This window comes from Tubulanus polymorphus, chromosome 2, assembly GCF_964204645.1.
Source record: "Tubulanus polymorphus chromosome 2, tnTubPoly1.2, whole genome shotgun sequence".
In the NCBI taxonomy this organism is placed as follows: domain Eukaryota; kingdom Metazoa; phylum Nemertea; class Palaeonemertea; order Tubulaniformes; family Tubulanidae; genus Tubulanus; species Tubulanus polymorphus.
Window position 1 is genome coordinate 30,558,394 of NC_134026.1, and position 20,986 is coordinate 30,579,379.

Consider the following 20,986-nt stretch of genomic DNA (forward strand, 5'->3'; position numbering starts at 1 on the left):
TAATAAAAATATGTTTTACAAAAACTAGTTGGTTCCTTGTTTTTACTGAAATACAAAATACCTTTCTATAAATGGAATCGTTATAACCATAACGGCTTCCACTATTGATCTGAATTACTAGACTGGTTTTGCAGTACTATACACGTAGTACTATAAATCAGCACCGGTACTGTAAATAATGGCTTCGTCAAACCCTCTAAAGATATTAGTATTTTACGGTGGTTACAGACCTCAGAGACATGGTATTAAATTAGCTAGGTTTATAGTGAATCATCTAAAGCAAAGGAAACATAATGTGACATTATTTGGTAAGTGTCGTCGCTGTTTTTCTGACTCTATTCGAGCAGGTTCCTGGGATTCTGTCACACCCGTCGTTGCCAGGCAGTATTATATACTGTGGCGTTGTGCCTGATGGGGTTTGCCTTCAAACATGTCTGACTGTAGGATACCCCTTGTATTTATACCTCAACTTGTCGCATCGTGTTGTTAGTTATAATATATATACCAGTTACATGTAACTTCATGACAATATATATATATTTCACGTTGATAAGCCTACAGCGTTTAATTCAAGCCGAACCCCAAAATATTGAAACGACTGTTTGACAAATAAGTTGTAAAACTGTATCGGGAATATTTGTAGATGCGATGGAAATGCCATTCAACCTCCTGGCGAAACCTATACATTTTTATAAAGAAGGAGAAGTCGTACCAGATTGGATGATCTCTGCTAATAATCAAATAAAGGAAAGCGATGCTTTAGTGATGGTTTGTGGTGAATATAACTGGTGTCCACAACCAGGATTACTCAATATGATCGACCATTTCTTTAATAGTTATAGATACAAGGTTTCAGCAATTGCGTCTTACTCAGCAGGTAATACGTAAACTACATATAGAAATGTACGTGGAGTGTCGTAAGTTAAATTGCTAGATGCGAAAAAGGTATTACTGTATAATAAGTTAACTTGATTTTATAAGAAATAAGAGCTTTTACTATAGTGCATAGAAGCTTCCGAGCTCATTTATCAAATTATGCTAGATACTAGTATCGAAAGCTCGTGATTTCTAATAAAATCAGTTAAACCTACGTACCGGTATATAGTATGCCTGTTTTTACGTCTATTAATTAGACACTAGTTTAACGGCTCCTCTACAACTCGTCAAGTTAAATCGCCTTATTTTAGATGTTACGTGTATGCATATGGCGAGCTATTACGATTTTCAAAAGGCAGATTAGAGTAAGCTTTAATCATTAATATTTAAATATGAATTTCCAGGAGGATTTAGCGGTATTCGCGCGAGCTGCGCGGTACGAGAAAAACTATCGTGTTTAGAAACAATCATATCTCCGCAACAATTCTGCGTACCGCAAATAATCCAAGCATTCGACGACGAAGCAAATCCAACCGGTGACCGGAAGGAAAGACTTCAAACTGGTATCGATAGATTCATACGAGAATTAGAATGGGTGGCACACGCGATCAAAGATCGAAAAGATTCAGTCGGAATTCCTAACAAGTAATCTCCATACAGAAGTAGATTGACGTTTCTTTTTTCCAAGAAACAAATGAAAATGTTGAGATTCTCCGAGAATGAACTATGTTGTACAAACACCAGTCATTAGACTCCTCTGTAACGATTGAGTTTCATCGTGTTCTGTTTTGCCACGGATTGAATTCGAATTTTTTTGCGGTCGCTTTGTAAAAGTCAAATAAAACATGTTACTCTTTATGTTTGTTTTATGCGTCTTTGTTCACATACGTAGTTTCTCAAAGATGTGCAATGATCGATCATCCATTTTCTGTCATTAGTTTTGGTAGAATACATGACGCATCGTGGAGTATTTGACGAAGGTGCTTGTCCGCCCATCCAGGGCGCTGTGTACCCAACCACTGATTTATCGCTAACGAACTTTGCTCGACCCAGTCTTTCTCTGACACCAATAAATATTTCTGAAATTTCAAAGAGAGAGAGAAGCATGTTCGTTTGTTTGCGAGATATAGTGTATATACGTGCAGAATCCAGAACTCCTGGAAAATGCCAGAAAAAAACAATCTACGACATAGAAATGATGACGTCTCTTTCCATGAGTGAGATATTAGTGACCAGTGGTTTTACACCTTGTCGTATCCATAACAATCAGTTTTTGTTGTTCTGATAATTTCCACGAGTAAATCTTCTACCATATACGCAAGAATTTAGATTAAATATCATTTAAATTTCTATAACACGAATTTATACAGCCCATGGATGCATAATCTAGTTTATACTTCAATGGTCTACCCGAAGGGTTTTACTACCGTGTGTGGCCTGCGTATCCAGATTCAGATACTTCACGAGTTGTTCGTTTTCAGTGAGTGTCCGAGGTTCAGCCAGACGTGTTACCATCGCATCAGAAGAGTTAGAATCGCAATCATTTCGAGCATTCTTAAAACTGTTTGATTCGATTACAACACGATAACAAACTTCCATATCTGTCTGAAGTTTACCGTAACCCGGTAAACAACTTAGAGCAACAGGATCTACCGTACTGACTGGTGACGTCACATTGTCCGTCGACCTTGGCAAAGATGACGAATTATCCGCTAAAGAGAATGAATGGAATAAAAAGTATGTTCAGAGAAAATTCAAGTCAAGAAAGAAAATGAATGAATGATTTTCTTACTTTTAGTCTCGATTACTTTAATAAATGTTTTAACGTCGTCAGTTGATGAAGAATCCACGAATTGAATTGACCCCGCTATAATCAGCACACACTTAACATCGGTGTATAAAAACCCGTGACAAATATAATCACCAGATGTCTCCAAGCATTCTTTACTGCAACCGATGAGATTCTGCGCCGTATCACTAACATCCCGTGTCGTTAATAGACTGATGTTTACTGCCGAGGATGAATATCGGAAACGAGCTTGTCTCATTAAAAACCCGTCTCCAAATACAACAGAATAATTACCCAACAACACTATCAAAACGATACGTACCAAACCCATGTTACTGACGATACTGAATCTACTCAAACTCCTGAATCTCTGATCGTTTTTATTCATACAATAGCGACCTCCATTAGTATCAAATCTTACGTCGATCAATTAAACCTGAAAGATCTGTTTAATGGATCCAATGTTCGCTGATAGAACACGATATTTCTATTGTATTTTAATCGGCATTTCTAAAACATTTTAAACTAAGTTCTATCGAGGACTATTATTCTCCATTCACCAACGGAAACACGGTGTTTTTTACAACTAGGGCTGCTTAAGAATCATTTCATATCTATTGTGAAGGTTTTACGTAAAATTGTAAATTGAAATCACAATGGAAACTTCTTTTCTAAATATGAACCACGATTGGGAGATAAGGGGTGTCATTGTTCTTCCGAGAAAGTGGCGTGTAAAAGGGGCGCCCGATCAGCAAAATCAAAAACAAAGATGAGACGCACTCCGGGATTAGTTTTTATTCATCATTCTGCTGGACCGAGTTGTTCCAATCAGCAATCATGTAAAAGAGTCGTTAAAGGCATCCAGGATTACCACATGAATGTGAGAGGTAGGAGTTTAGTTAGTTCTTAAACTAATTCAACCTACTCTAAACTAATCTAAGGCTAATAGTGGAACCTCGTTGCAACGAAAGTCATGCGAGACCGGAAGATCTGTTCAATAGTGTGAAATGATTGAAATTCCGTTGGTAAAAATCGATAAATTGTTATAATCGAAGAAACGAGGTTCCGCTATTCAATTTTTTTGTATTGCAAATAGGAAATTTAAGTTCAACATTCGTTTCGAAAAAAGATGGCCAGATTGGCTAATAATCAAATAAAGGAAAGCGATGCTTTAGTGATGGTTTGTGGTGAATATAACTGGTGTCCACAACCAGGATTACTCAATATGATCGACCATTTCTTTAATAGTTATAGATACAAGGTTTCAGCGATTGCGTCTTACTCAGCAGGTAATACGTAAACTACATATAGAAATGTACGTGGAGTGTCGTAAGTTAAATTGTTAGATGTGAAAAAGGTATTACTGTATAATAAGTTAACTTAATTTTATAAGAATTAAGAGCTTTTACTATAGTGCATAGAAGCTTCCGAGCTCATTTATCAAATTAATTCTATTAGATTCTGCTCAAATATATGAAATTACCCTACATATATCGGTTATTCTACATATATATTCCTTTTTCGGGTTAATTAATTTGACACCAGGTTAACAACGGCTCCCGATCCTCCACAACTCTTCAAGTTAAATCGTCTTATCACGTCTATGGCGAATTTAATGTTTAAATACTAATTTCCAGGAGGATTTAGCGGTATTCGCGCGAGCAGTGCGTTACGCGAAACACTATCGTGTAACTGTTTAAACATTCTGCGTACCGATTTCAGTTTCCAAGAAGCAAATAAAAAAGTTGACATTCTCTATGATAAACTATGATGTACAAACATCAGTCATTAGACATCTAATCATTTTTAAAGATTGAGTTTCGTGTTGTTCTGATTTGCTACGGATCTCCATTCAACTTGCGTGGTCGCTTTGTACGTAAAAATAAATAAACCTTGTTACTCGTTACGGTACGTTTGTCTTATGCGTCTTTGTTCACATACGTAGTTTCTCGAAGATGTGCAATGATCGATCATCCATTTTCTACCATCAATTTTGGTAGAATACATGACGCATTGTGCAGTATTTGTTGAAGGTATTTGTCCACCTTTCCAGGGTGCCTTGTACCGGTATCCAACGTCCGATTCATCGCTAAAAAACCTAACCACCTGATTACGCGGTATTCTGACACCAAAAAACGCTTCTGAAATTTAGGAGAGAGAAAATGTTAAAGGTTTCGCGAAATGATAATTCTTTTTAGTATGCCGAAGAAAATTGGTAACTACCGTGTGTGGCCTGCGTATTCAGATTCAGATACTTCACGAGTTGTTCGTTTTCAGCGAGTGTCCGAGGTTCAGCCAGACGTGTTACCAACCGGTTATCAGCTGTAGAATCGGATTCGCAATCATTGTTAGCATCCCTATAGCTTTTAGGTTGAATTACAACACGGTAACAAACTGCAGCCCCGGTCTGAAATTTACCGTAACCCAGTAAACAAGTTAGCGAACGATCTACCGTTCTCGCTGGTGACGTCACAGCGTCCATCGTTCTCACTGGTGACGTCGTAGTATGCGCCGTTCTCACTGGTGACGTCACAGCGTCCATTGTTCTCACTGGTGACGTCATAGTATGCGCCGTTCTCACTGGTGACGTCATAGTATGCGCCGTTCTCACTGGTGACGTCACAGCGTCAATCGTTCTCACCGGTGACGTCATAGTATGCGCCGTTCTCACTGGTGACGTCACAGCGTCCATTGTTCTCACTGGTGACGTCATAGTATGCGCCGTTCTCACTGGTGACGTCACAGTGTCCATCGTTCTCACCGGTGTCGTCATAGTATGCGCCGTTCTCGCTGGTGTCGTCACGTCCGTCAACCTTGCAGATGGAGTAGTGGTACTTTTCACTGAAGAAAAAGAATCAATGAAATGAAAATCATGTTCAGAGAAAAATTCAAGTCAAGAAAGAAAATGAATGAATGATTTCCTTACTTTTAGTCTCGATTACTTTAATAAATGTTTTAACGTCGTCAGTTGATGAAGAATCCACGAATTGAATTGACCCCGCTATAATCAGCACACACTCAACATCGGTGTATAAAAACCCGTGACAAATATAATCACCAGATGTCTCCAAGCATTCTTTACTGCAACCGATGAGATTCTGTGCCGTATCACTAACATCCCGTGTCGTTAATAGACTGATGTTTACTGCGGAGGATGAATATCGGAAACGAGCTTGTCTCATTAAAAACCCGTCTCCAAATACAACAGAATAATTACCCAACAACAATATCAAAACGATACGTACCAAACCCATGTTACTGACGATACTGAATCTACTCAAACTCCTGAATCTCTGATCGTTTTTATTCATTTAATATTAGTATCAAATCTTACGTCGATACCTGAGAGATCTGTTTAATGGAGTATTTCCGCTTAGTTCCCGATTCATACGATATTTCTATTGTACTGTTATCGGTAATTCTAAAACCTTTTAAACTAGGTTCTATCAAGGACTATTATTCCCCATTTTTAGCTGACGAAAACGGAAGCACGGTATTTAATCCAACTTGGAGCTGCTCAGACTCAGAAAAAAACACTTCACCTTGCATTGAGAGATTTTCAGTACCCCGAAATTACACATTTATTAGAAGTACTATTTTTAAACGTTAGCTTTCGCTACTTTCAAGGTGTTACATATAGCAATGAACACGCCATTTTCTCATTAATCACAGTAAATATTTGGAAAGCATAAATTAATCCAATAAATTACTGTTTATGTCCGATTTTAGTGGAGAAACTTGTCATATATTGTTTTTAGTTAATACTAAAACCTTTGGAAACAGATTTTGTTTACGTTTAGATTCGCGTAAAATTGTGTTTTGTTAATTTCAATTCGCATCGAAACAAATGTTGTTATTGCTGGTCGCAAGTTTGATTAATGAACTACTTTCACCATTTATGGTGGTTTTATGAGTATTTTAAGAGCTTTGTCTTTATAAGAAGCGTTCTTTCTAACGAGAGAGTGACAACTTGATAACCAAACTAGGTAAGTACATGCATATACCAATCGCCGTGTTGAAAGTGCGATTTGAGTAAATGTAACTTACTATTTCATTCTGTCTGATAGTTGTACGACCAGGGATATATAAATGAAATAATCAAAATTTACATTTCAATTTTGTGTTGATGATACTTTCAATGGAACACTTGGAAAGTGATCAAAAGAAATCAGATACGGTTGACGCAATCATTTATCCCATAATTCGGCTCGGGCTTGGTCCGACGTCTTTTGGTCGGGCCAAACAGGCTCGGGCCCATTCCGTTGTTCCGGGCAAAAATAAGCACGGGCCAAAAAATGCTCGTGTGATCGCGGCTTATACTGTCTGTCTATGTGCTATCATCATTTTCCTTATGTTTCATTAGAGTTTTATAGACCTGTGACCAAGTGAATGTCAAACGAAGTGAAAATGCGCGTCAAAACATCCCTCCTCATTATATTCACTGGTAAGTTTAATTGACCGCATTTTAATACGCTTCATGTAGTAATCAGAAACTAACATCATGAAATCTATTTCAGTTATTCGGGTGTCTGAAGAATGTAACTGTCCTACGGTGATATCGCGAAGTGCATGGGGCGCCCGATCACCAAAAGCTGTGACAAAGATAAGATACACTCCACGATTCGCTTTTATTCATCATTCTGATGGATCGAGTTGTACAAGCGTTTACAGGTGTAAAAGAGTCGTCAAAGGCATCCAGAATTACCACATAAACAGCAAAGGTAAGAGTTCCCTTCCACTCGCAGAAATGTCTAAGTCACCTGATATTCACTCGCGTTATTTCATTCTTCGTGTCGCAATTTGGAAATTTATTTATGTCTATGTAGTAAACTTTCGGTAGAAAGTCGAAAGATTTGTAAAACAACAAAGGGATATAATACGGGTAGGGGATACATAGCGAAATCGTAATATTTTGGAAAATAAACGCTAACATTCAGTGAAGCTGATTAGATTCTTCTGTGGTTTTATTAGTTCGGTATCCTCTGTTCGGGTGTTTCAATGGTATCTATACTATCGACTACTATAGGCTGGAGTGATATTGGATATAATTTTCTGATTGGTGGAGATGGCAATGTTTATGAAGGTCGTGGTTGGGGTGTGGTCGGCGCGCACGTTCGTGGTTACAATAGTCGATCTATTGGAATTTGTTTTCTCGGAAATTTCATGTCTACAAGTCCGACATCAAGGGCTATCGATGCCGCTAAAGCATTATTGGAGGTAAGGACCATTCTTCGCAATTCTGAAATCAAACGTTGCGGTCCGTATGCTGTAAAATTCAAGTTAATTTCTCCATTTTCAGTGTGCAGTTGAAAAAGGAAAATTGAAAGAAAATTATCGGTTATATGGTCACAGAGATGCTGGTTCTACTAGCTGCCCTGGGGACACACTTTATAAACTGATCAAACAGTGGCCACACTACTAGAAAATATGACGAGAAAAAAAACGACATCGACTACCAACCGCGCGTCATTATTATAAGTTATCTTGTAAATTTCTGAGACTCAATGTGTAATCCCAATGCGATGTAGGATATTTCCCTGAAATAGAGGGCAACACAATGAGTTTAGTTGCTGCTTTTGCTTTATCAATAAATAGTTCTTAGATTACTCAAATTTTTTGTTCAGTTGTTCGAATTCAGAGTGCTGTGATGGCAAGCAACATTGATCGTGCTGGCACCGTATGGCGGTACCCTACCAAAATCTCCACGAACCAACTCAAAAATGTCAGCCGGCGCGCTTATGATCGACTGACCGTGACCCCTTCAAAAGCAGGATTCACATCGGTTGTTTAGTCAAGGTTAGAATTGTTTCTACGTCATCTCTCATGTGCAGGTTAATATTACATTAGTTCACAGAAATGCCACTAGGGGACCGTACAGTGCTGCCACCAAGTTTAGGGCGCAATTTTGACGGTCATCCAAACAATATGGCGGCATTTTCAATAGCTATGGTTATATAATACTAGGCTTGGTCCAAAATCGGAGAGGTTCCACATCTCTACACTGAACTGTTTGAGGAATTATTTTGAGGAATTATGAGACAAATAACAAATATTTATCGTAAATCACATTTTATTTCAAATAAAACATTTCTACAAAACATTTCTTATAATGCGTAACAATTTACTTTGTTTCGTCTTTTTTCTTAACAATATTTATAGTAAATATCTGTGAATGTATCAACACGTAATTTTCACTATTTCTAGAATTATCACAAATATTCAGGAGACAGAACTTTGATAATGACTCATTTTCAACTACGACAATTTTCTTTTATTCAAATATTTGATCATAGCTTGTTCCATATAAATGCTCATTTCTTTATGTACAGCGTTCATAGTTCGTTGTCTTAATCAGTTTTACGAAGAAAACAAAAACTGATTCACTGCTAATGTCGGTAACAATCCACAGCGTGGAACCAAAACCTCTTCAGATTCAGACATTCACTATTGCAGTGTAGTCGATCACTTTTTGAAAGTGTGCAGATAAAATATCTAAATTTTAATCAATCTGTTATACCAATACCTACTGAAGATGCAGAATCATGAACTGGTACAATATGGTCCAATACACTGCAGGGTCCGATCTAATTGCCTTGTCTGATTGCCCGGGACAAGTATATTTTCATTAGGGCAAGTAGGTTATCATTAGCGCTAGTGCAATTTTACATCACAAAGCTTTTTTCCTAGTTGATACAACGGATGGATGATAGTGCCACCAATTGGACTGCCTGTGTAGGGCAAGTAGCTTTTTAAGGGGAGCAAGCAAAATTTTAGATATGCTTGCCCAACGGGCAAGTGGCTTTCATTCCTTAGATCGGACCCTGCACTGCCGAAGCGCAGGCCTACACTGATGTGCACCTGCTGAGGTGCAGGCCTACACTAATGTGCACCTGCTGAGGTGCAGGCTTACACTGAAGTTCACCTGCTGAGGTGCCATTGGCAATGTTATTATTTCAATTATAGGTCCATAACTGACTAGAAACTTAATAGAACTTAAGTTGTAATTATTAAGAATTCTTCTTATATTAAAGAATCAATTCTAACTTGGTAAATAACAGAATTATGAAGTGCATTGAAAGCAGTCTATATAAAACAGTTGTATGTATCACGATTGATAAACAAGTCTCTGATAATGTGGTTGAATCTCTTGGTCTGAAGAATGAAGAGAGAATTCAAGCGCGACTAAAACTGCCATTTCAAACGCCAGAAATTCTTTACGATGAAGTCGGAATGTTGATTCAATTTCCTACAAACAATGACATCCATTATAGTATGATTGATTAAGTAAAAAGCGTGGAATCATTAGGGATCATTCATTTATTACGTACGCAAGAAATTTGACAAAATAAACTTGTCAAGACTTTCTCAGAACTTTGTGAAACTGGGTACAGAACTGAAGAATTAGGCTCAGAACTGTGGTACTGATTTCAGATGAATACTGGTAGTTTATTTACCTCTATAAGTTCAGTGAGTTGAGGCTTTTTGATATCGTTCAACTTAGCACTTAACAATAAACTGGCACCAGCACAAAGTCTTCTATTCTGTTTATTGACCAAACCCTGAAATAATTACACAGTTGTAGTAAAGAAAGTGATAAAACATTCTATAAATTAAAATATTTACCTTAATAATCAACTTTTCAAAATACACATATGAATTTGCAACGGTCCATAAATCCATATTGAGCTGAAAACAGGAAATTTTAGATTGTGTTTAATATAAGTTGCTACATCTATGAAAACAAAGCAGCTGTGATGATAATGATGATGATGATGACGATGTACGGTACCTTCACGTAAGCTATCTTCTTCAATTCCCTCTTTAAACTTCGTAGTTTACTCAAAGTGAGGTCAATCTGCGGAAATTTTTCCTTGAATTTCTCGTTTAGATCCATCTTTAAATCGGATGGTTTTGCATAATCAATAACAGACGTCTAAAATAAAACAGCAAACACACAACATACATTTAAACATGTTCTATAAATATTCTGTGTTCAGAATCACCCGGTAGCGTTGGGACTGCTGTAAATATTTCACTGAGTTGAGAATCAGGGAACTCGGTAGCGTTTGGACTGCTGTAGATATTTCTGAGTTAAGAATCAGGGATTAGAGTGGACCAGTACCGAGCAAGGAGTCAACTGTATTTAGAGGTTCATGGGTTAAACAATGATTTAATAGTTTACCATGTATGACGGGAATGTCATAAGCGTTCTATGTTTTCCAGCACTGAGTTCGGGATCATCGAGTAAACAGGGATCATATCGTAATTCTCCAGTCGTCAAATCATATCCTACAAATATCAACAATCTCGAATTATTCGCTATTTCGATGTTATTTGAAAATATCGACTTGGACAAAATGAAATGACATTCACAGATGCAAAGAATATTAGTAAGAAATCCAGACATAACGAAAATAGTTAATTAAGAAAGAATGAAAATTGAATTGAAAGTAAGTAAAACTCATCGTCTCAATGAATAATGAAATAAGATATAAATTACAGGATCCAGTTCTATAGTTCCATAGGTTTATTTCATTCTGGGATAAAACATTGAAAATGAACTAATTTTGAGTCAGATTCGCTGAGAACTGTTTGAACTGGGTCCTGTATAAACAACGAATCCCGAGGTCGAACATTTTACGTTTATTCTTTTGTTTCTGTCATTTTGAAAGTTTAGATAAAAGTAGTATAAAACCACTTGGTTCAGAATGTAAGTGTAATGCTAGACCAGTGGTTCCTACGCTCAGATAACAAGGAAAAATTATCAATAAAGAATAAACAAATTTTTGGTGGAAAAATAAATACAATAGACTCCGCTTGCCGCAGATATCATGGGATAAATAAATTCAATCTGAGGGACAAGCGAATTCCTGATGAATTGGACACGTCACGTGATAATCTGAGGCAGGTGACTCTGAGGTAAACAGAGTTCAGGGCACGTAGACATCTGAGGTAAACAGAGTTCAGGGCACGTGATAATCTGAGGTAAACAGAGTCTGGGGCACGTGATAATCTGAGGTAAACAGAATCTGGGGCACGTGATAATCTGAGACAGGTGACTCTGAGGTAAACAGAGTTCGGGGCACGTGATAATCTGAGGTAAACAGAATCTGGGGCACGTGATAATCTGAGGCAGGTGACTCTGAGGTAAACAGAGTTCGGGGCACGTGATAATCTGAGGTAAACAGAGTTAAGGGCACGTGATAATCTGAGGCAGGTGACTCTGAGGTAAACAGAGTTCGGGGCACGTGATAATCTGAGGTAAACAGAGTTCAGGGCACGTGATAATCTGAGGCAGGCGACTCTGAGGTAAACAGAGTTCGGGGCACGTGATAATCTGAGGTAAACAGAGTTCAGGGCACGTGATTATCTGAGGCAGGTGACTCTGAGGTAAACAGAGTCTGGGGCACGTGATAATCTGAGGTAAACAGAGTCTGGGGCACGTGATAATCTGAGGCAGGTGACTCTGAGGTAAACGAAGTCTACTGCATGTACAATGAACACAATATCAAGTGTGAGCAATGAATCAACCAGTTTTTCTACTCTCAAATTACTTTCAACTAAATGAAAAATTTCAAATGAAAAACTGTTCATCGTAACTCAAGCTCTTCACACCATTCGTACCTGTATCTTTAACAATGTTAAAAGTGGGCGGTGATTGAAGGGCCTTGAGACTAGTATCATGCGATCTGCTACGCAACAGCGGTACATGCATAACTGTAGTAGTGATGGGTGCAGCGACCAGAAACACAAACCAAAACAATATCATAAACCACCGACGATTTGTAAATGGTTAAATGTTGTTAGATTTGAGTGAATATCTGTCCTCCCTCGACAGCAGTTCAAAAACTGGGCAAACTCGTCGCAAGCCCGAATAGACCGCACTGGGTCTACGCGGTCACGACAAGGGAGGGAGGACAGTGAAATTACATGCTAAAGAATCATCTTCACTTTTACTCACTAGTCATTACTATTCTAATAAGTGCTAAATCTATGTTTAACTGTGGAGCGAAACATGCATTGAAAACAGACACGTAGAATTCAACATACCTGCGTTAGATTCAATATTAGTCACATTGGACGCTTCAATGCTGACTTGCCTTCTGTGTTTACCACTCGTAGCTGGTACCAGGTACTGGCTATAAGATATATCCTGTAGAAATATAGAAATTCAAACGATATTAAACTGCACCAATATCTTCCAAAAATAGATTTTTGGTTGGTCTACCAACAAACCACAACTTTCTCAAAATATTTGAATATGAATTCCTTTTATCACTAGAATCAAATTCAGGGTGACCACTTTTCCTCGACTTGGTATCTCCTTGACTATTCCCTGATCAAATATCCCTGATCAAATTTCCCTGAATTTTAGCTATTTCCTAAATTCCCTGAAATTTTCAAAGACAAGAAATTTCCCCAATTTCCAGGTAAGTGGCCACACTAGAATTCTGAACTGTGAAACTGGATCAAGGAGGAATTTCAAGAGCTACGTTTAGAAGTTTGAAGCTTAAAGGGGCCATTCATAAAATACAGACACATTCATGAGAAAGAGATCGAAACTGGCCACAAAACTGTGCAATTGTACTTTCTGAATGAACCCCAAAGTCTAAGCAGAAGCAGAAGCAATCTAAAATAGATTTAAAATCAGATATCAATTTAATCATTTTCATTGCCTTACGATGAAAAGAAAAATGTAGCAAAAACTTTCCCTAAATAAAATAGCTCGCGTAAAACAAAGCATTCAGCTGCAAAGTGAACACGATATTAAAATGAAAGCTAGAATTAGTTGCGCCAAGAAGAAGATATGACTTATAAACATATATTAGTTTCAACTATCTTAGAATAAAGTTTTTTTTCTGCTCGTACCTTCGAGGTTGTTCGAATTGGATTCAAACCTTTAGCATTAGATGAATGATTATGGAACTTTCTATGGAACAGACTGGGACTGAATTGACCACTATTGGGTCTACTAGAACGCTAAAATAGAACATCGCCACAACAAATATAAACAGTCTCTTTAAAGCTGCTTCTTCATATTAACTATTGTGTCAATAAAAACAGTCTTTTCATAAAGAGTTTTTTAGTCCGAGGGTCGTAAAACATGCGGTTATTTCTTACGTGACATTCCATACAAACAGAAGTGAATATCTCACCTTGCCTTCTTCAACTTTATCATACGCTTCAAACCCCAGATGAAATAATGCCTCGTAGCTCGTGGAATAACCACCCGACTTTCTACGATACCGAACTGGATCAACTTCTTGCACTTGACTAGAATATAAACATTTCACAATAAGTATTTACCATTGATTATATCCAGTAAACGATCATTCTTTATCTTTTTTTAAATATCTAAATCATACCTTAATTGCTGTTTATTGTCTTTAGTGTAAGGAAGGACTGATAAAATCACCATCGGAGCTTTACAAACTTTATCAAGTAACACCAACCTAAAAAAAGGATAGTAGAAATCATAGTCAAAATCTCATGAGTCATCATAAAATAATAAGTCATCATATCGAATGGAAGTCATCTATATTTTTGAGTCCCAATTTGTATTTGCAAATCAATGTACAATCTATAGTCCTCAACATAATGATCGTCCAAATGACTAAAGCAGTGAGTTTAACGTTTAGGTACAAATAGTGGCAATAATGTTTATTTTTAGCAGTTACCGTTTTCTGTGAAGGTGTTTCGATTCTCTGCGTAGATTCCCGGATATTTTATAAATAGCGCCAGGCGTAAATTCACCGGAATCTGTCGAAACTGAACTCGAGCGATGACGTTTTCTATCAACTGTTAATTAACAAATAAACTCGTTACAAATTTAGCTTTAACGAATATGAAGCATTTTTTACCAAGCGTTAAGTTGCGCCATCTGGTGTCTACCGCCAGTACCTCATTCTGATTACTTACTCGTTTCAATAACAGAATTCGGACTGTCTTGAACATGATGAAATATCTTTCTTCTCATTGATACTTTATTTTCTTTTTCCACCGATGAAGCTCTAGAAAATTAAAATTAACAACGCCATCAGGGTCCAGTTTCACGAAAAAGTTTAAGCCTAAAACGGTTAAGTTTGAATTGTTGTCCTCATTGAAAACATGAAGTAACCAATGGTAATTACACCAAAAATTTGAGTTAAACTTTTTTGTGAAAGTGGGCCCAGGAGACGGGGGGGGGGGGGGGGGGGGTCGATGATCAAGAGGGGGCCTCACTGTCTGGATACCTCCAAGGCTTAGAGGTTTAATTAGATTCTAATAACATAAAGTGCAACAGTTTGTTACCCGATCATTGGTGGTAAGATTTTTAATGAGATGGATGGGCTTGACATAAAAATATTTGATAGTGAAACTAAACCATACCCACAGACACTACTCTACTGCCCGTACCCGAGAATAGGGAGGGGCTGATCGAAAACTGCTTACCTCGAATAAGAAGCTGGTTTATTCTCTACAATTGTTTTTTTAAACGATGAAGTAGATTCAAATGGCACAATATTTACAGCAGCAGCAGCAGGAGTTGTAGGAGCACAGTTCGATAGAGCAGCAGTAGGAGCAGCATCATCCGATGGCAGCTCCTCCTGAACCTCAGTGGTTCGACTTAAACCACCCTCCTCATTCAGTGTTTCACTCGAATTCGATTGGGAAACTCGTTTTTGAACGGGTATTATAGTATTCTCAGACTCGACGATAGTGAATCCGGAAAGTGGTGAATCCGCCGCCGGTGCAGATTCCGCTGATTCTTTGATCGGTTCATTTTCAGTGATCGAATTTTCTAATTTCCTCGAATTTGATTCGTCGAATTTCACGCTCAAACCTGCTTTAGTTAATGCTCCGTATTTTGTATCGTTGTGAGTTCCATCAAGTGATATATTAGTGAGGAAATTGAATGCGGCAGTCCGCCTAAACGATCGACGTTTCCGCAGTGAAGCGGCCGCCATTTTGTATCGTCGCTTACCAGGTGAAAGCTCGGTGGCAGCACCGTACGGTAAATTAGCGGAATTTCTGCGAACTGATACCTTGCGGCCTACGTTCCAAAGTGAGTGCAAAAACCCGCTATTAAGAATGGAACTTAGGATAAAGTTTATCCTTGAGCTAGAACTGTATTCAACGGTTCGACTATATTCTTGTAATCGTCAGGAATACTAGTGATGGAATTATGTGGTAGACCTATATATAAGCCCTATAGTTCACAGCAAACTACGCAAACTAAGGGGTAATTAAGATTAGTTACAAAATAAACAAATTGAACCAAAGCAAACTAAGGGGCACTTAGATCGATACAATCGGGATATAAGTTGAATGAGTGGCAATTAGTGCGTGGAATATAACAAAGGAAATAAATAAATTCTCGATTTTAGATTTCTTTTAATTTGTAAAGATGCATTCAGAGTAGTCCTGATGCTGAATGTACTGTATATAAGGAAGATGTACAGGGGTGTCCCGGGTTCGAAACCAGTAATTACTGATGCTGACTCAGATGCTGAATAAGGGATGTACAGGGGTGTCCTGCGTTCGAAGGCAGTAATTACTGACACTGATTCAGAGTGGTCCTGATGCTGAATAGAGGATGTGCAGAGGTGTCCTGGGTTCGAACCCTACTGATACTGGTTCAGAGTGGTCCTGATGCTGAATAGAGGATGTACAGGGGTGTCCTGCGTTCGAAGGCAGTAATTGCTGATACTGATTCAGAGTGGTCCTGACGTTAAATACAAGATACGAGGGTCCCGGGTACGAACTCAGTAATTACTGATACTGATTCAGAGTGGTCCTGATGCTGAATAGACAATGTACAGGGTGTCCGGGTTCGAATCATGAAATAGACGTGCTGCCACACGACACCGTCAGGTGCTGCCGCAATGCTCAACATTAGCGGATTTTTCACACACTAATGTGAATCGACTCTGGCAATCTAGGAGAGTCTATTGCCAGAGTCAGTTTGTGTTAGTTTATGCAAAATCCGCTAATGTCGATCATAGCGGCAGCACCGTACAGCATAATTTACTGACACTAAATCAGTGGCCTGATGCTAAATGACGGTACCGCGGATTTCGAGCAGTTCCATCGAGACGCCGACAATGAATATGTCTGAGTTTCAGTAATGATGTTCATGACAGGAAACATCACTAACTAATCATTCATTCTGTGATAAACAACAGCAACAGTAGTTTCTCTCTCTCTGTTTAGTGATCGGCTTATATTTCAACGGACCACTCGATGGAGTTAGGGGGCGGGGTTTTTATCTTTTCACAACAAAGGAAAGAAGACACTAGTGGATGAAGGGGCAAAATTATGTATGCAAATTGCAGGGACTTAACAAGTTTTTTTGTGGTGAGGGAAACCGTTATTGAGATTGATGCGGTTTTTAGAATTTTCAATTGTCTACATTATAAAAATTGAGATAGGTTCAATACATTGGTAACTTTTTCTCGGCGTGCTCTGGTCCAATAAATGAGGTTCGATTTTTAGTCATATATTGTCGTACGTTTGCGCATCGACTCGCTGCCTTTGATTCTGCCATCTTCAAACAATGCAATATCGTTGTATAAAAAGCGTTAACACAATTTGAGAAATTCCAAGATCATTTAATTAGGAATAATAGTAAAACACAAAATGTCTGTTACAAATGTTTTATTTTCAATTGTAAGTAATACGCAATACACAAGATGATGTTAATATAGAAATGAAATGAGGATTTATAGAAATTGAAATGCCACTATTTGCTGCGGGGGGTGAGGGGTGAGGGAGGTGCAGCCGACTTGTCATGTCGCCGCCGAGCCGTTTTTCCGCATTCACCTATCACATTCTGATACGATTTCCGCCCGATTTCGTTCCACGTTTCTCGTTGGATTTTACTGTTACTAATTCTGGCATATTCGTTTAAAACGAATTCGCACACGTCCTTGGACAGCTCTTTGTCGAGAATTTTCAATTTCGACGCCTGCACAGCGATCGTGTTCGCTTTGATCTGTCCGGCTAAAATTCCCGTTATATAAACATCTTCTATTTCCATGTAAGGAATTGCGGCTGAAACTCGCACAAGATCGGGCAGTAGGTCCGCGGTGAATAAATACACCGGGCTATAACAATAAGACGGGAATGTTTGTCCCGGGTAATCATACTGTGACACGTACCAGATACTATCGATATGTCTATTAGGCGGTGAACCGGCTGCTTTCTGGAGACAAACAAACGACCGCGAATAGTTTTTAGATTTGATTTCCCGTAACGTATTTTTAACGTTCACCATTACGTTCGTATCGTCGACTTTCATTACGAGTTTCACGTCCGTACAAAATTTCCGTAACCAACCGAACGCCGCAATCATCGTCAACGATCGATTCCGAAAATTGTCGATTGTTTCCGACACGACGATATCGCCGTGTTTGTGACCCTCAGTTGTGAGTATCTTAAGCCAGTCGGAATCTCGACCTCCCATCATAAAAATCAGTTTGACCCGAGCTGGTAAATGTTTTCGATTACCCCATGTTTCTCGTATTAAAGTCCTAGCCGCCTGGTTCTCGGGACTAGTTAGGACCACTACGATGCTATCGATGCCCGGTGCGCATATTTCTGTTGAAATCAGCGCGAACCTGGTTTTAGGAGGATAATTCAAGTTGTACAATAAATATTGTTTGATATCATAATGTTTAACAACGACGCCTTCGTATGTCGGTATCTTGTCCGAAACGGTTATCACATCGTTCGCATTTTCTGTTGGCTCATCGATGAAATCGTTGTGTTTTCTACGTTGTGGTAAAGATATCAATGTCAGATGCAACAAACAACCGCAAATGAATGCCAATAACATCAATCCAGGGAATGGAATATCCAAACTGCGTCTTCTAATTCTAAAATGAAAATGGGAAGACAAAAGTCAAATTTTATTTAATTCTGAGTTGTATAATTCAATAGGATCTGAACGATAAACACACTCACACGTGGTGAACAGATTATAAGATAAGGCTAAACAAAATGATACCTTGTTTCTCCGCAGCGGCCGGGTCATTTTTGTAAAATATGATAAAATTTGTAAGCAGTTCATTTCTACAGCGGCCGGGTCTGTTATGGTAAAATTGATCACGATTTAAAAAAAAGTAATGTATAGGGTACATAGGCGGCCGGCCGGGTCAACATCTAAGCTCAGCAGAGCGGAGAAACAAGGTATCAATTTTTTTTAGCCTAAAAACCCACTATTTACAAATTAAAAGAATTCTAAAATCGGACGATGATCTCTAGGGTGAGATCGAAACGTCGTGTTCTTATATTTTAGATTGTTTCAATAAATACATTCTCGATTTTAGAATTCTTTTACTTTGTAAATAATGGGTTTTTATCTTATTGAATGTGATGTATGTTTGTACTTACGCTCGTCGAAACCGTTCGAGAAATATCCGAATCATTTTAGCTGACACTACTGTTCCGTTCCTACCTGTTGACAACGCCTGCTTGCTATACTAAACAGCATATAAGCGTGACATTTTTTCGTGAATGACAGAACCCGTTTATGATTTTAAAATAGCTCGATCTTTACGCCGATATGGGACGAATGTCCTCTTATGTATGCGCGTGTACTGCGCGTTAGTATTACCATAGTAACTTCTGGTACAACATGGCCGGCGCTCTCTCGCGCTATGAATAATGGGTTATAGTTTATCACAACTAGATGTATATATTGTAATCATCACGACGATTAATAATGCAGATCATTGATTGTCATAGAATGCGTCACAGCGAGCTCCAGAATTGATGGCGATGTTCACTGTCATTTTCTAACCTATTGCGAGCAGTTAGAGATGAAATTAGATTTTAATGTTATTCTTTTTAAAGATATATTTCAATTTAACTGTATTTGATTATAATCGTAACCTTGATATAGGTATCTTCATGTTACCTTCAAAGGGTTTGGACATTCATATCCAGTCTACATTGACATATACAAGGCATACGAATATGAAAAAAAGTTTTATTACACTTTAGACGCCGTAAAAGCCGTTACAATAATGTTTACATACATTAATACCTAAGGAGTTCTAATATTTAAGGGGGTCTCTGGGTGAGTCGATGTGCTGGTTTGCAATAGTGTATTTGGTTGTGTATTCACTTATTGAGTTGTCTAACAATCGTTTCTATTCATGAGTTCAAGCTAGATCGAGTTTTGAAACGAATGATATGGCCACCGTCGGGAAGTGAATTTCTGAACACAGTCGTTAGGATGACATTTAAAAGAATCACTTGAGACAACCGTGTAACTGGAGCAGAAACTCAGATCGTATAAACAGAAAATCATTTTCAATGATGCAATTCCCAGACTTATTGACAGATATGCTCCCTCTCTCGCGCGCTCTCAGTTGAAATCCGATACGACACCGGGTCTAAAACTATCGAATTTCACTAAAAAAAAGTCTCAACTGGTAACGTCAGATCAATGGTGAATCAGCAAAGACTGACAACAACAATTCTTAACGGATGTTAAAAATTCTGTAATGAAACGTCGATGTCCTGTACTGACTTCATCTCTGATTAATGACTAGCTGACTTTCGCGGACTTGCATCCGAGTGGTCCGGACTAATGAAGACTACAGGTTAGAGCAAAAAGCGCCGAAATCCAATCTGTAAGCAGTGACTCGGCATTCAGTTTCAATAGCCGTGGCTCAATCGTGACAATGATCCTAAGATCCAAAAGTGGTCTTCAATTTTACTTGGTCTGAAGTTGAAGACAAGATGATCTTAAACCTAAAGCCTTAACCGTGTTGCTGCTGGCCGAGGGTTCATTCATCAAGTCAGTGACACCTGGTCCCTTTTAAAAATAATGTGTCAGTTGTAAATGAAGACAATAGTACCAATGTTCCCCATCTATTCATTTCGATGAATCATCACCGCAGGTTTTTATATATTTGATAAGTTTAACTTTAAATAAAATGATACATATTTTGAGGTTGATTCAGTAACTCCACCCAGCTGTCTCTTGACAATCAATAATCAGTATCTATGGATACTTTAGCCCGGAGCGGAGCGATATTTGGGCGTGATTTCCTCTATCGAACAGTTTGAACCCTTGTTTGTATCATCCGTTTCCAAAACATCGATTTCCACAAACAAAAACCTCTGTCGACAAATACACAAGTACCGGTATATATGTATATGCATGTCATAAAACAGAATAGAATTGACGAAAACAAATCTCGCAAAAATATGAACAGTTGAAACTAATGTACAAAATGCAAAAATGCAGATGTTGACATGTCAGAAGAGGACTTTAATTATAAGAGATTTACAAGAAATGGGCTAGGTCCAAGTTGGTCGATGTTAATC

General features: G+C 38.3%; 4 protein-coding genes across 5 annotated transcripts; 2 read left to right on the plus strand and 2 right to left on the minus strand.

The window, feature by feature from the left end:
- Positions 1–114: 114 nt before the first annotated feature.
- On the plus strand, positions 115–1,525 carry LOC141899179 (uncharacterized). The gene is made up of 3 exons (XM_074785339.1): positions 115–308; positions 644–877; positions 1,281–1,525. The coding sequence occupies exons 1-3, from the start codon at positions 179–181 to the stop codon at positions 1,523–1,525; spliced, it is 609 nt and encodes a 202-aa protein (XP_074641440.1). The 5' UTR covers positions 115–178.
- Positions 1,526–7,025: 5,500 nt separating this feature from the next.
- LOC141899592 (peptidoglycan-recognition protein SC2-like) lies at positions 7,026–8,257 on the plus strand. Its single transcript, XM_074785979.1, has 4 exons — positions 7,026–7,109; positions 7,183–7,386; positions 7,692–7,882; positions 7,965–8,257. Exons 1-4 carry the CDS (start codon positions 7,055–7,057, stop codon positions 8,085–8,087), a joined length of 573 nt encoding a protein of 190 aa, XP_074642080.1. The 5' UTR covers positions 7,026–7,054; the 3' UTR covers positions 8,088–8,257.
- Positions 8,258–8,799: 542 nt separating this feature from the next.
- LOC141898864 (CDK5 and ABL1 enzyme substrate 1-like) lies at positions 8,800–15,625 on the minus strand. 2 transcript variants are annotated; one of them, XM_074785004.1, is made up of 12 exons: positions 15,098–15,625; positions 14,585–14,676; positions 14,344–14,464; positions 14,032–14,118; positions 13,822–13,939; positions 13,535–13,645; positions 12,716–12,818; positions 10,848–10,954; positions 10,455–10,598; positions 10,289–10,351; positions 10,120–10,224; positions 8,800–9,911 (listed from the first exon to the last, which is right to left on the minus strand). In XM_074785004.1, the coding sequence occupies exons 1-12, from the start codon at positions 15,610–15,612 to the stop codon at positions 9,771–9,773; spliced, it is 1,707 nt and encodes a 568-aa protein (XP_074641105.1). In that variant the 5' UTR covers positions 15,613–15,625; the 3' UTR covers positions 8,800–9,770. The 2 variants fall into 2 exon arrangements, with proteins under 2 accessions (XP_074641105.1, XP_074641106.1); XM_074785005.1 differs by lacking the exon at positions 13,535–13,645.
- A 1,702-nt stretch (positions 15,626–17,327) lies between these two features.
- On the minus strand, positions 17,328–19,156 carry LOC141900318 (beta-1,3-galactosyltransferase 5-like). The gene is made up of 2 exons (XM_074787149.1): positions 19,040–19,156; positions 17,328–18,522 (listed from the first exon to the last, which is right to left on the minus strand). The coding sequence occupies exons 1-2, from the start codon at positions 19,072–19,074 to the stop codon at positions 17,388–17,390; spliced, it is 1,170 nt and encodes a 389-aa protein (XP_074643250.1). The 5' UTR covers positions 19,075–19,156; the 3' UTR covers positions 17,328–17,387.
- Positions 19,157–20,986: the final 1,830 nt, after the last annotated feature.